We start from the raw sequence: 14,753 nt of genomic DNA on the forward strand, positions 1-14,753 counted from the left end.
GGCAATATTGGGTGAAAAACCTATATGCATATTTTATAGGATCCAGGAATTCTACTCCTGAGTATATACTTCAGATAAACTGGTACAGGAACACAAAGAAACAAAGACTTCTATGAAGAGATTTCCTGTAGCACTGTTTATAATACCCAAGAACTGGAAATCAATAAATAAAATACTGTGACATTACTATATGAAGGAATGTAATCCAGCAGTTATGAGGAATGAACCATGTAGGGGTATGGATAGATATCAAAAATAACACTGAGTAGAAAAAAAAGAAATAGAATGATATGTACAGCACAATATCTTTCATGTTGAAAAAAAAAGGAAAAAAATCGGGGCACCTGGGTGGCTCAGTCAGTTAAGTGCCCAACTTTTGATTTCAGCTCAGGTTATGATCTCCTGGTTTGTGAGTTCGAGCACCACATCGGGCTTTGCACTGACAACATGGAACCTCCCTGGGATTCTGTCTCCCTCTCTCTCTGCCCCTCCCCTGCTTGCTCTCTCTCTCTCTCTCTCTCTCTCTCTCTCTCAAAATAAATAAAAATAAAAAATAAACTTTTAACAAAAGGAAAAAATCTACATATACAAACAACACTATAGACTATGCATGAATACACATATGTCTAAATAAATACATGGCAAATGGCATGGAAGGACACACACCAAATACCCAAGAGTGGGTAACTGCGGGAAGAGAAGAGAAGTGAATTAGATCATGAATAAAGACTGAAGGAGGCAAAAGCCAAATGTAAAACCAAATATAAAACTTCATGCAGGTCATGAATGAACTGATGATGACAGAGGATCATGAACTGAAGAAACTATCATGGCAATCAATTTCAGCGTTTCTGAATTCTAAACTGAAGTTCAAACGATAACCTCCCCATCCCCAAACACCATAAAAACACATGCTTAAGGGAAATGTGACAAAAGTAAAAGAGAACTAAACCGGTCACTTCCCTGTCCCATGGCTTACCGGAGTACGCAGCACATGAGCAGCAGATGGGTTGGGACATTAGCTGGATTGAGCATACTGGGGGTATCTGACTTCATACAGGCCAGGAAGGCCCGCATCCTTCTGTTCTTGTCCTCCACTGCTTTGCCGAGCCAGAGCTTCTTGAGATTTGGGCAAGTCCATTCCCGAAACGTCAGTGCAGACACCAGCTCGGGGGTTTGAGGTGACTTCCCTTTATAGGCAGACCACTCTTTGAGGATCACTGAAGGAACTGGAAAACAGAAATTGAGGAAAAACAGGCTCTAGAAAATTCCTGAGCATTTCTGTAAAATTTCTGGCCGCAAGTGACAGGATCTGTCCCATTTCAACATCTTTTTATTTTTTGTCATTAGAATTTTTATTGTTAGCAGTAGGAACAGCACTTAATAGATGTTTGATATGTGTTAGGTACTTTACATATGAATGTAAATGTCATTTACTTCTCGAAACTCAGAACTCTAATCCTGAGAGAGAAGTATTGTAACTACATTATCATAAAACACAGTGCTCTTTTTTCATTGAAAAAATAAAGGCTCAAAGTCACACAGTTAATTATGTTGAAACCCATTTAAGTAAATGTACTAGGCTAGGCAAGGAAAGAAGTCCAAGGACTTCTGAGCCTGAGTGGCTCAGTAGGTTAAGATACAGAACTATTCAATTACCACAAAGATCTCCCTTATGCTACCCCTTTTATGGTCACACCCAACACCCTCCAGCACCATCTCTAATCCCTGGCAACTACTAATCTGTTCTCCATCCCTACAATTTTGTCAATTTGAGAATGTTAAATAAATGGGCTCCTATAGTATGCAACCTTTTGAGATTGGCATTTGCACTTGGCATAATGCTTTTGGGATCCATCCATGTTGTTGCATGTATCAATACGTTTTTTGTTTTTTGTTTTTTTACCAAGTAGTATTTCATGGTATGGATGTACCACAGTTTTACCATTCACCTTTTGAAGGACATCTGGGTTCTTCCAGTTTGTGGCTATTATGAATGAAGCTGCTATGAGTATTTGTGTATAAGTTCCTGCATGAAAATAAATCTTCCTTTCTCTGAGATAAATGCCCAAAAGTATAAGTGCTAGGTTGCATTGTAAGTCTATTTTAAGTTTTGAAAGGAAACGACCAAATTACTTTCTAGAGTGGTGGTACCATCTTACATTCCTACCAACAGTTTATGCGTGATCCAGTTTCTCCACATCCAATCCAAATGAATAAAATTATTAATTTTAGCCATTGTGATAAGTATGTAGTTATATATAATTGTGGCTTTAATTTGCAATTCTTTTTTAAAAATTTTATTAGTGTTTAGTTATTTTTGAGAGAGAGAGAGACAGAGACAGAACGTGAGTGGGGGAAGGGCAGACAGAAAGAGAGAGAGGGAGACGCAGAATCTAAAGCAGGCTCCAGGCTCTGAGCTGTCAGCAGCATAGATCCCAACGTGGGACTTGAACCCACAAGCCGTGAGATCATAACCTGAGCCAAAGTCAGATGCTTAAACCATGGAGCCACCCAGGCACCCCCTTAATTTGTAATTCTTTAATGGCTAATGATGTTGAACATCCTTTCATGTCTTTATTTGCCATGTAGATCTTCTTCAGTGAAATGTCGGCATTCTTTTGCTGATCTTCTAATTGGACAATTTTCATAATGCTCAATTGGGCAGTTTTCATAATACTCAGTTTTGAGAATTCTTTGTATATTTTAGATAGTAGTCTAGATATGTGGTACTTGTTCACCTACTGATGTCCAATTGATCTAGTACCATTTGTTAAAAAGACTATCCTTCCTCTAATGAAGTACTTCTGCAGCTTTGTCAAAAATCAGTTGGCTGTACTTGTATGGGGCTATTTCTGGGTTCCCTATTCTGTTCCACTAATCTATGTGTCTATATCACTACCAACACCACACAGTCTTAATTATTGTAGCTACATGGTAAGTTTTGTAATCAAGGTAGAGTGATTCCTCCCAACTTATTCCTTTTCAAAAAATGTTTTAGATATTCTAGTTCCTAAGTCTTTCCATATAAATGTTAAGCATCTAACTCTTGATGTCGGCTCAGGTCATGATCTCACAGTTTGTGGGTTTGAGCCCCACATTGGGCTCTGTGTGGACAGTGCTGAGCCTGCTTGGGATTCTCTCTCTCTCCCTCTGTCTGCCTCTCCCCTGCTTGCACTGTCCCTCTCTCAAAATAAATAAACTTAAAAAAATAATCTTCTATATATCTACAGAGAATCCTGCTGGGATTTGGATAGGAATTGTGTTAAACCTGTATATCAATTTGGAGAGAACTGACATTTTTACTATGTTGAATCTTCCAATTCAAGGAGATATATGTCTCTCCATTTATGTAGGTCTTCACCAATTGCGTTCATCAGCATTTTATAATTTTCAGCATACAGATCTTGAACATCTTTTGTTAAATTTATACCTAAGTACTCCATTTGTTGGAGGAGTTATAAATGGTATTGTATTTATTTCAGTGCCCCATATTCATTGTTAGTATACAGAAATAGAATTCATTTTAGTATGTTTATTGTATATCCTACAACCTTGATGAATTCACTCATTAGGTCTAGCAGTTTTGTTGTCAATTGGGATTTTCTACATAAGTTATGTCATCTACAATTAGGGACAGTTTTATTTTTTCCTTTCTGATCTGTATGCCTTCTATTTTGTTTTCTTGCCTTCTTGTGCTGGATAGAACTTCCAGTACTATGCTGAAGAGCTGCAGCAGGGCATAACTAGACTTGCTCCTAATTTTAGGAGAAAAACATTTAGTCTTTCACCATTAAGTGTAATGTTGGCTGAAGGGTTTTTGTAGATGTTTTTTTATCAAGTTATAGGCATTCATCTCTACTCCTAGTTTTTTGGGGAGTTTTTTTTTTCATGAATGGTTGTTGAATTTTGTTAAATATTTTTCTGCATCCATTGAGATGACCATATTATTTTTCTTCTTTATCCTGTTTGTATGGTGGATTACATAGACTGATTTTTCAAATATTGAACTAGTTTTGCAAAATAGAACAAACCCTACCAAATTACTATGGTGTGTAATTCTTTTTATATATTGCTGAATTCTATTGACTAATACCTTGTTAAGAACTTTTACATCTATATTGACAAAGGATATTGGTGTGAAGTATTATTTTTATGTACTGTCTTTATCTGATTGTAGTATCATGGTAATACTGGCTTTGTAGAATGATTTGGGAAGTGTTCTCTCCTATTTTCTGAAAAAGATGGTGTAGAATTGATGGTAATTCTTTTTAATTTAATTTAAATATTTATTGTCCACAATAAGTGCCTGATTGTGCAAAGCACTGCTGGAAATAAAAAGATTTATGAGACAGTCTCTATCTACTCTTTTTTAAAAAATTAATTATCGAGGGGTGCCTGGATGGCTCAGTTGGTACAGCATCCAACTCTCGATCTTGGGGTCATGAGTTCAAGCCCCATGTTGGCTGTAGAGATGACATTAACAAAATTAGGGGTGCCTGGGTGGCTCAATCGGTTGAGAGTCTGACTTCGGCTCAGGTCATGATCTCACAGTTCATGAGTTCAAGCCTGTCATTGGGCTCTGCACTGACAGCTCACAGCCTGGAGCTTGCTTCAGATTCTGTGTCTCCCTCTCTCTGCCCTTCCCATGCTCATGCTCTGTCTGTCTGTCTCTCTCTCTCAAAAATAAATAAAAATTAAAAAATAATTTAAAATTTTATTATTGAAATATAATTGACATACAATGTTCTATTAGTTTCAAGTATACAACATAGTGATTTGACAATTAAGTATTTGTTAAAAATATGGTAGAATTCTCTAGTGAAACTAATTCAATCAGATTTCTTTTTTGGGAAATTTTAAATTAAATTTTATTAATATTTACAGGGCTATTCAAATTATCTATTTCATATCAGGTGTGTTTTGGTAGTTTGTAATTTTGAGAATTGATCCATTTTGTTTAAGTTGTCAAATTTATGTGTAGAGTTATTTACAGTATTCCCATATAATCCTTTTGATGTCTGTAGGCACTGTGGTGTTATCTCCTGCCTCATTCTTGATATTAGTAATTTGTGTATTCTCTATTTTCCTTATTGTGGTCTTGCTAGAATTTCATCAATTTCATTGTTCTTTTCAAAGAATCAAGTTTTTGTTTCACTGATTTTTCTGTTATTTTTCTGTTTCCAATTCCACTGACCTTTGCTCTTTATTATTTCTTCATTTTAGTTTGCTGTAGGTTTAGCTTTCTCCTCTTCTTGTTTCTTGAGGTGAAAATTCAGAGGACAGATTAGAAATTTATCCCTTTTTCTAATTTGAGCATTTAGGACTATAAATTTCCTTTTCAGAAATTTAGCTCCATACCACAGATTTTAATATACTGTATTTTTATTTTCACTTAGTTCCATGTATTTCCTTCTTTCCCTTAAGACTGGCTATTTGGGAGCACCTGGGTGGCTCAGTTGGTTAAGCGTCCGACTTCAGCTCAGGTCATGGCCTCACGGTTTGTGAGTTCGAGCCCTGCATTGGGCTTTCCTTGGAGCCTGGAGCCTGCTTCGGATTCTGTGTCTCCCTCTCTCTCTGCCCCTCCCCTGCTTGTGCTCTCTCTCTCTCTCTCTCAAGAATAAATAAAACACTAAAAAAAGATTTTAAAAAAAGACTTGCTATTTGACCCAAGGTTTGGATAAAAGTGCTTTGTTATCTTCCAAGTATTTCTAGATTTTCCTGTTATCTTTCTGTTGTTGATTTCTAATTTGATTTCATAGTGGTCTGAGAATATACCCTGTATAGTTTTAATTCTTTTAAATTTATTGAGGTTTGTTTTATGGCCCAGGATATGATCCATCTTGGTATATGTTCTGTGGGCATGGAAAAGAACATGCATTTTGCTCTTGCTGCATGTTATATTAAGAATCAATTGATGGTTGTTGAGTTCTATATTTCTGATGATTTTCTGTCTAGTTGTTCTATTCATTATTGAAAGGGGAGTTGAAGTCTCTAATTATAATTGGGGATTTGCCTTTTTCTCATTTAAGTTTTCTCAGTTATTGCATCACATATTTTGTGGCTCTGTTTGGTGATACACATTTAGGATTGCTAGTCTTCTTGGTATATTGACCCTTTTACCAGTATATCATGTCCCTCTCTTTCCCTGGCAATTTGCTTTGCTCTGAAGTCCATTTTATGTGGTATTAATACAGCCATTCCTGATTTCTTTTCATTAATGTTTTCATGATATATAATTTTCCATCCTTCTACTTTCAACATACCTCTATCGTTTATATTTGAAGTGAATTTTTTTGTAGACAACATATAATTGGGTAATGATTTTTATCCAATCTGTCAATGTCTGTATTTTAATTTGTGTAATTAGAACACTTAAATTTAATGTAATTATTGATATGTTAGAGCTTAAGTCTATCATTTGTTTTGTTTGTTCTCTCCATTTTCCTATCTCTGCTTTCTTTTTCTCCCTTTTCTATAGGTTACATGTCCTTATTTTAGAATTTCATGTTGATTTATCTATAGTGTTTTTGAGTGCTTCTCTGTGTACAGCTTTTCCCGTGCATTTTCTAGGCACTGCATTATGTACACCTAATTCACCAAAGTCTACTGGTGTTGACATTTTACTGGTTCAAGTGAAGTATAGAAACCTGACCTGTTATGTCCCTTTAACCTTCCCCACTTACAATTGTCTTAAATATTTTCTCTACAGACATTGAGAACCACATTAAGCAGTGATAGTTTTGCTTTAACTGTGAAAACTCAAGAAAAGAAAAGACGACTGTATTTATCTACATTTTTGTTCTTTCCATTGTATTTCCTTCCTGATGTTACAAGAATCCTTCTATTTTTAAGTGTCTATTTTAATTCCAGTTACTTAACATACAGTGTTATTTTAGTTTCAGGTGTACAATACAATGATTCAACACTTCCATACATCACCCTGTGCTCATCACAAGTGCACTCTTTAATTTCCATCCCCATCTCCCCAACTTCCTCCCCTCTGGTAACCATGAGTTTATTTATTCCCTGTAGTGAAAAGTCTGTTTCTTGCTTGGACTATGTCTCTCTTTCAATTTTTTCCCTTGTTTGTTTTGTTCCTTAAATTCCACATGAGTGAAACCATATGGTATTTGTCTTTCTCTGACTTATTTTGCTTAGCATTATACTCTCTAGCTTCATTGATATCATTGCAAATGGCAATATTTCATTACTTTTTAGGGCTGAATAATATTCCAATATATAATCCAATGCAATATTAAACACACACACACACACACACACACACACACACACACACACACACCACATCTTCTTCATCCATTCACCGATTGTTGGACACTTGGGCTGCTTCCATAAAATGGCTATAATAAATAATGCTGCTATAAACAAAAGGGTACATATATCCCTTTGAATTAGTGTTTCTGTATCATTTGGGTAAATGTCCATTAATGAGATTGCTGGATCGTAAAGGAGTTCTAGTCTTAAATTTCTGAGGAACCTCCTCCACACTGCCTGCCACAGTGGTTGCATGAGTTTGCATTTCCATCAATGGTGCAAGAGGGTTCATCTTTCTCCACATTCTTGACAATACCTATTGTTTCCTGTGTTGTTGATTTTGGCCATTCTGACAGGTGTGAAGTAACATCTCATTGTAATTTTGATTTGCATTCCCCTGATAAGCATCTTTTCATGTGTCTATTGGACATGTGGATGTCTTCTTTGGAGAAATGTCTGTTCATGTCTTCTGCCCATTTAATAATTGGGTTATTTGTTTTTTGGGTGTTGAGTTTTGTAAGTTCTTCATATATTTTAGATACTAGCCCTTTATGAAATATGTCATTTGCAAATATCTTCTCCCATTCTGGAGGTTGCCTTTTAGTTTTCTTGATTGTTTCCTTTGCTGTGCAGAAGCTTTTTATGTAGATGTAATCCTAATAGTTTTTGTTTTTGTTTCCCTTGCCTCAGGTGACATATCTAGAAAAAAGTTGCTATGACTAGTGTGAAAGAAGTTACTGCATGTGTACTCTTCTAGGATTTTTATGATTTTGGGTCTCACATTTAGGTCTTTAATCTATTTCAAACTTATTTTTGTGTATAAGTAAGTGGTCCAGTTTCATTCTTTTGAATGGTGCTGCCCAATTTTCCCAATAGCATTTGAAGAGACTTTTTCCACTGTATATTATTTCCTGCTTTGGTGAAGATTAATTGACCATATAATTGTGGGTTTATTTCTGAATTTTGTATTCTATTCCATTGATCTATGTGTCTATTTTTGTGTCAGTACTATGCTTTTTGATTTACTACAGCTTTGTAATATAACTTGAAGTTTGGAATTGTGATGCCTCCAGCTTTGCTTTTCTTATTGAAGGTTGCTTTTGCTATTCAGGGTCTTTGGTGGTTCCATACAGATTTTAAGGTTGTTTATTCTAGCTATGTGAAAAATGCTGTTGGTATTTTGATAGGGATTGCATTAAATGTGTAGATTGCTTTAGGTAGTAAAGACATTTTAACAATATTTGTTCCTCTAATCCAGGATCATGGAATGTCTTTCCATTTCTGTATGACATTTTCAATTTCTTTCATCAGTATTTTATAGTTTTCAGAGTACAGGTCTTTCACCTCTTGGTTAGGCTTATTCCTAACCAAATCTTATTATATTGGGTACAATTGTAAATAAGATTATTTTCTTAATTTCTCTTTTTGCTGCTTCATTATTGGTGTATAGAAATGCAACAGATTTCTGTACATTGATTTTGATTCCTGTGATTTTACTGAATTTCTAGCAGTTTTTGGTGGAGCCTTTAGGGTTTTCTATATATATAGTATCACGTCCTCTGCAAACAGTGAGAGTTTTACATCTTCCTTACTGATGTGGATTCTTTTTATTTCTTTTTGTTGTCTGATTGCTGTGGCTAGACCATCCAGTACTATGTTGAATAAAAGTGGTAAGAGTGGACATCCTTTGTCTTGTTGCTGACCTTAGAGGAAAAGCTCTTAGTTCTTCCCCATTAAGGATGATGTTAACTGTAGGTTTTTCATAGATGGCCTTTATCGTGTTCAGGTATGTTTTCTCTAACTCTATTTTGTTGAGGGTTTTTATCATAAATGGATCCTGTACCCTGTCAAATGCTTTCTCTACATCTATTGAAATGATCATATGGTTATCCTTTTAATGATGTATCACATTGATTGATTTGTGAATATTAAACCACTCCTTGCAACACAGATTTAATCCCATTGATCATGGTGAATGATTTCTTTGAATGTGTTGTTGGATTTGGTATGCTAGTATTTGTTGAGGATTTTTATGTCTATATTCATAAGAGATATTGGCCTGTAGTTCTCTTTTCTAGTGGTGTCTTTAACTGGTTTTGGTATCAGGGTAATACTGGGCTCATAGAATGAATTTGAAGGTTTCCTTTTCTATTTTCTGGAATAGTTCAAGAAGTATAGGCATTAACTATTCTATCTTTTTCTTTCTTTTCTTTTCTTTCTTTCTTTCTTTCTTTCTTTCTTTCTTTCTTTCTTTCGAGAGTGAGCACATGAGTGGGGCAGGGGCAAAGGGAGAGGAAGAGGGAGAATCCCAGCACAGAGCCCAATGTGGGGCTTGATCTCACAACTGTGAGATCATGACCGGAGCTGAAATCAAGAGTCAGACACTTAATAGACTGGGCCACCCAGGTGCTCCTAACTATTCTTTAAATGTTTGGTAGAATTTGCCTGTGAACCCATATGGTCCTGGACTTTTGCTTGTTGGGGGAATTTTTGATTACTGACTCAATTTTCTTGCTGGTTATCGGTCTATTCAAATTTTCTATTTCTTCCTGTTTTTGTTTTGGTAGTTTATATGTTTCTGAGAATTTATCCATTTCTTCTAGGTTGTCCAATTTGTTGGCATATAGTTTTCATAATATTCTCTCATAATTGTTCATATTTCTGTGTTTTTGGTTGTTATTTCTCCTCTCTCATTTGTAATTTTATTTATTTAAGAACTTTCTCTTTTTTCTGGGTAAGTCTGGCTAGAGGTTTATCAATTTTATTGATCTTTTCAAAGAACCAGCTCCTGGCTTCACTGACCTGCTCTAGTATTATTTTTCTGGTTTCTATATCATTTACTACTGCTCTAATCTTTATTATTTCTTTCTTTCTGCTAGCTTTAGGTTTTGTTTGTTCTTTTTCTAGATCCTTTAGGTGTAAGGTTAGGTTGTTTATCTGAGATTTTTCTTGTTTTTTTTTTTTTTTTTTAATTTTTTTTTTTTAAAAAAAATTTATTTTTTTTTATTTTTTTTAATTTATTTTATTTATTTATTTATTTATTTTTGAGACAGAGAGAGACAGAGCATGAACGGGGGAGGGGCAGAGAGAGAGGGAGACACAGAATCGGAAACAGGCTCCAGGCTCTGAGCCATCAGCCCAGAGCCCAACGCGGGGCTCGAACTCACGGACCGCGAGATCGTGACCTGAGCCGAAGTCGGACGCTCAACCGACTGAGCCACCCAGGCGCCCCATCTTGTTTCTTGATGTAGGCCTGTATTGCTATAAATTTCCCTCTTAAGTACCACTTTTGCTGCATCCCAGACCTTTCGGATTATCGTGCTTTCATTTTCACTTGTTTCCATGTACTTTTTAAATTCTTCTTTTATCTCCTGGCTGACCTATTCACTGTTTAGTAGCATGTTATTTAACCTCCATGTATTTGTGGTTTTTCCAGATGTTTTCTTGTGGTTGACTTCTACTTTCATAGCATTGTGGTCAGAAAGTATGCAAGGTATGATTTTGATCTTGAATTTTTTGAGATTTGTATTGTGGCCTAATATGTGATCTATTATGGAGAATGTTCCTTGCATACTTGAAAAGAAAGTGTATTCTGCTATTTTAGTATGGAATGTTTTGAATGGATCTTTTAATTTCATCTGTTCTAGTGTGATTCAAAATCATTGTTTCCTTGGTGATGTTCTGTTTAGATCATTTCTCCACTGGCATAATTGGGGTGTTAAAGTCCCATACTATCATTGTATTATTCTGAATTAGTTCCTTTATGCATTTAGGTGCTCCGGTCTTGGTTGCACAAATATTTACAATTGTTATATCTTTTTGTTGGATTGTCCCCTTTATTATTATATAGTGTCTTCCTTTTTCCCTTGTTACAGTCTTTCCTTTAAAGTCTGTTTTGTCCGGTAGAAGTATTGTTACCCTGGCTTTGTTTTGACATATATTTGCAGTGATAGATGTTTCTCCACCCTCTCTCATTTTCTATGTGTGGGTATCTTTAGGTCTAAAATGGGTTTCTTTGAGGGTTGCCTGGGTGGCTCAGTCGGTTAAGCATCCAACTTCGGCTCAGGTCATGATCCCCCAGTCTGTGGGTTTGAGCCCCATGTCGGGCTCTGTGCTGATAGCTCAGAGCCTGCAGCCTGCTTCAGATTCTGTGTCTCCCTCTCTCTACCCCTCCCCCACTTGTGCTCTGTCTCTGTCTCTCAAAAATGAATAAATGTAAAAAAATTTTTAAATGGGTCTCTTGTAGGCAGCATATGGATGGGTTTTGTTTTTTATCCATTCTGCTAACCTATGTCTTTTTTCTCTTCAAGTTTTTATTTAAATACTAGTTAAAATATATGGTAAAATTGGTTTCAGGTGTAGAATTTAGTGATTCATGACTTATATATAACATCCATTGCTCATCACAACAACTGCTCTCCTTAACACCCATCACCCATTTAGCCCACTCTCCCACCCACCTCCCTACCACCCTATGTCTTTTGATTGGAGCATTTAGTCCATTTACATTCAAAGTAATTATTGATAGATATGTATTTATTGCCATTTTGTTACGTTTTCTGGTTGTTTCTGAAGATGTTCTCTGATCCTTTCCTGTCTTTGTCTCTTTCACATTTTGCTGATTTTCTTTAGTGCTGTATTTGGATTTCTTTCTCTTTATTCTTCGTATATTTATTAGTGGTTTTTCATATATGGTTACCATTAGGTTTGTATATAACCTCTTCTGCATATAGCAGTCTATATTAAGTTGATGGTCATTTATGTTTGAACCATTTTCTCCTCTCCTCAAATTTTATGTATATGTCATTATATTGCATATCACTTTTTTGTGAGTTCCTTGACTTATTTTTTACAGAAAAATTCATTTTTACTGCTTTTGTGTTTCTTACTTCTATACTGTCACTTTTGGTATCTTCTTTTTACTCATAATATGCCTTTTAATATTTCTTGCAGAGTTGGTTTAGTGGTCACAAACTCCTTTAGTTTTGTGTGTCTGTAAAACTCTCTTTCTCCTTGTATTCTGAATGAAAACCTTGCTGGATAGAGTATTCTTGGCTACTGATTTTTCCCAGTCAGCACTTTGAACATATCATGCCACTCCCTTTTGGCTTTCTAAATTTTTATTGAAAAATTATGGGTTTTCCCTTGTAAGTTAATGACTTCTTTGGTCTTGCTACTTTTAGATTTTTTATCACTATATTTTATAAATTTAATTACAATATGTCTTGGTGTTGGTGTGGTTTTCTTGATTTTGTTGGGGGTTCTCTATGCCTCCTCAATCTGAATATCTCTTTCCGCAGATTAGGGAAGTTTTCAGCTATTATTCAAATAAATTTTCTGACCACCTTTCTCTTTCTTCTTCTTCTAAGACTCCTATAATACAAATGTTAGTACATTTAATGGAGTCAATGAGTTCCCCAAGTCTATTCTCATTTTGCATAATTCTTTTCTCTCTCCTTTGTTCAGCTTGATTACTTTCCATTACTCTGTCTTCTAGGTTACTAATTTGTTCCTCTGCTTCTCCCATCCTGCTGTTCATTCCATCAAGTGTGTTTCTCATCTCATTTATTGTGCCCTTTATTGTTGCTATGTCATTCCTTATCTCTGTGTGAAGTGTCACACTCATGTCTTCCACTCTTTTCTCAAGTCCAGTGAGTATCCTTATGATCATTGCTTTAATTTCTTTATCTGGCATGTTACTTATATCTGTTTTGCTTAGATCTATGGCTGTGGACTTATCATTTCTTTCATTTGGGATAAATTTGTTTCTTCATTTTGTCTGCCTCTCTGTATCAATTTCTCTGTGTTAAGAAAGTCAGTTGCGTCTTCTGTTCTGGAAAATAGTGAATTTATGAAGATTCAGTCCTGGAGTGCCCTGTGGTGGAGGTCCCCTGTTCACCAGAATCTGGCACTTTAGGACAGTATCCTAGGTATGTTGCTTATGCCCTGCAGTTGTGTCTGAGTCACTTTTCCTTTCCATGTAGTCATCTGCACTGACTCTCTGCCTATTGTGGGCTGTACTTGCTCCCTGTGGTGTTAGTGGGACCCAAGCAGGCCAGCCTGGAGTGGGGGGGGCATGCCCACCAGAGAATGGGAGCAGGGCAACAGTATTAGCAAAATGTGTGCTGGGCCAGATCTCTTTAAGTGCTGTAGTGGCTAGGGGTTGTGCCCTGGGCAACCACACATACAATAGCAGCCAGGGGTGCATGGTGGACATGGTGCAATATACACACAAAGGTGACTGGGGGCACGTGGCTTAGGAACACACAAGTGTGCCTGGGGCCACACAGCTAAGCACTGCATGGCAGACATGCCTGGTGCTTGGTGGCAGCTGTGCACCTGGTGGCTGGGTGGGGCACCTACTCAGCTTTAACAAAATCTGCCCTGAGCCCAGGGCTGAGGCCAGCAGGCCTGGAGTGGGCAAGTCCTTGCACTGCTAGTGGGTTAGGTACCAAATGTCTGTGCAGTCCTGCCTCCAGCAGGTGTCTCTGTGCTTATGCTGGGAGGTAGGGGAGGAAAGTGGCACCTGCCAGCTCCCTCATTTCTGAAGTCTTCCAACATGCTCAGAAATAAATATGAACATATCTGTCTCCTATTTGCCTCTAGAGCTGTGTAAACTGCTGTTTTTATGTTGCCTCTCCACCCAGCCTGCTGTTTCCTTAAGGGCAGCAACCTGACTGTCACTCACCCTCTCAGTTGGCTCAGTGTTGACTCAGGAGACTTTTAGTACTTTTTTAAAGTTTATTTATTTATTTTGAGAGAGAGAGAGCGAGAGCAGGGGAGGGGCAGAGAGAGAGGGAGAGAGAGAATCCCAAGCAGGCTCCGCACTGTCAGTGAAGAGCCCAATGCAGGGCTCAAACTCAGGAACTGCAAGATCATGACCTGAGCTGAATCAAGAATTGGAGACTCAATGGACTGAACCACCCAGGTGCCCCAGTAAACAGATTTTTAAAGCTCCAGCTTCCAAGTCCCACTGATTTTACAAACTCACAGAATTCTGCCCCTCTGTTTCTTAAAGCCAAAAGTGATGGGGATTAGTTTTTTCCTGTGGAAACTCCCTGATGTGAGGGTCCTCTGTCCTCTCTGTGCATGCAGCTCCCCACCTTTGGTGGGCAGCCTCACTCCACCTTTCTGACCTTCCTAATCTTTCAAATGCAGCTTCTTCTCTATATTTAGTTGTGGAGTTTGTTCTGCTGGTCTTTAGATCACTCTCCAATTTATTAACTTGGATGCGGATGATATCTAGTTGAAACGTGGGATGGAGTGAGCTCTAGCTCCTCCCAATATTTCTCCTTTTATCATTGCCTTTTTGTGTAGATGAATACTGTTAGCCATCCTTTTACAGTAGCGCTACTTGTGAAAAATTATCCTAGTTTTCCTTCATCTGAGAATGTGTTGATGTCCCCTACATTCCTGGAGGATGTTTTTGTTTGATATAGAATTCTGAACTGACATTTCTTTTCTTTCAGCCCTAG

The 14,753-nt window shown here is 37.0% G+C and overlaps 1 protein-coding gene across 1 annotated transcript in view; it reads right to left on the bottom strand.

Annotated features, from left to right (window-relative positions):
• FAM120C (family with sequence similarity 120C) overlaps positions 1-14,753 on the bottom strand; it is a 112,415-nt gene that overhangs the window by 42,284 nt on the left and 55,378 nt on the right. Inside the window, exon 10 of the mRNA XM_049644618.1 lies at positions 980-1,229. Within this exon, the coding sequence (XP_049500575.1) occupies positions 980-1,229 (250 nt within the window). The remainder of the gene's footprint in view (positions 1-979; positions 1,230-14,753) is intronic.

The sequence above is a fragment of the Panthera uncia genome, chromosome X, assembly GCF_023721935.1.
Source record: "Panthera uncia isolate 11264 chromosome X, Puncia_PCG_1.0, whole genome shotgun sequence".
NCBI lineage: Eukaryota > Metazoa > Chordata > Mammalia > Carnivora > Felidae > Panthera > Panthera uncia.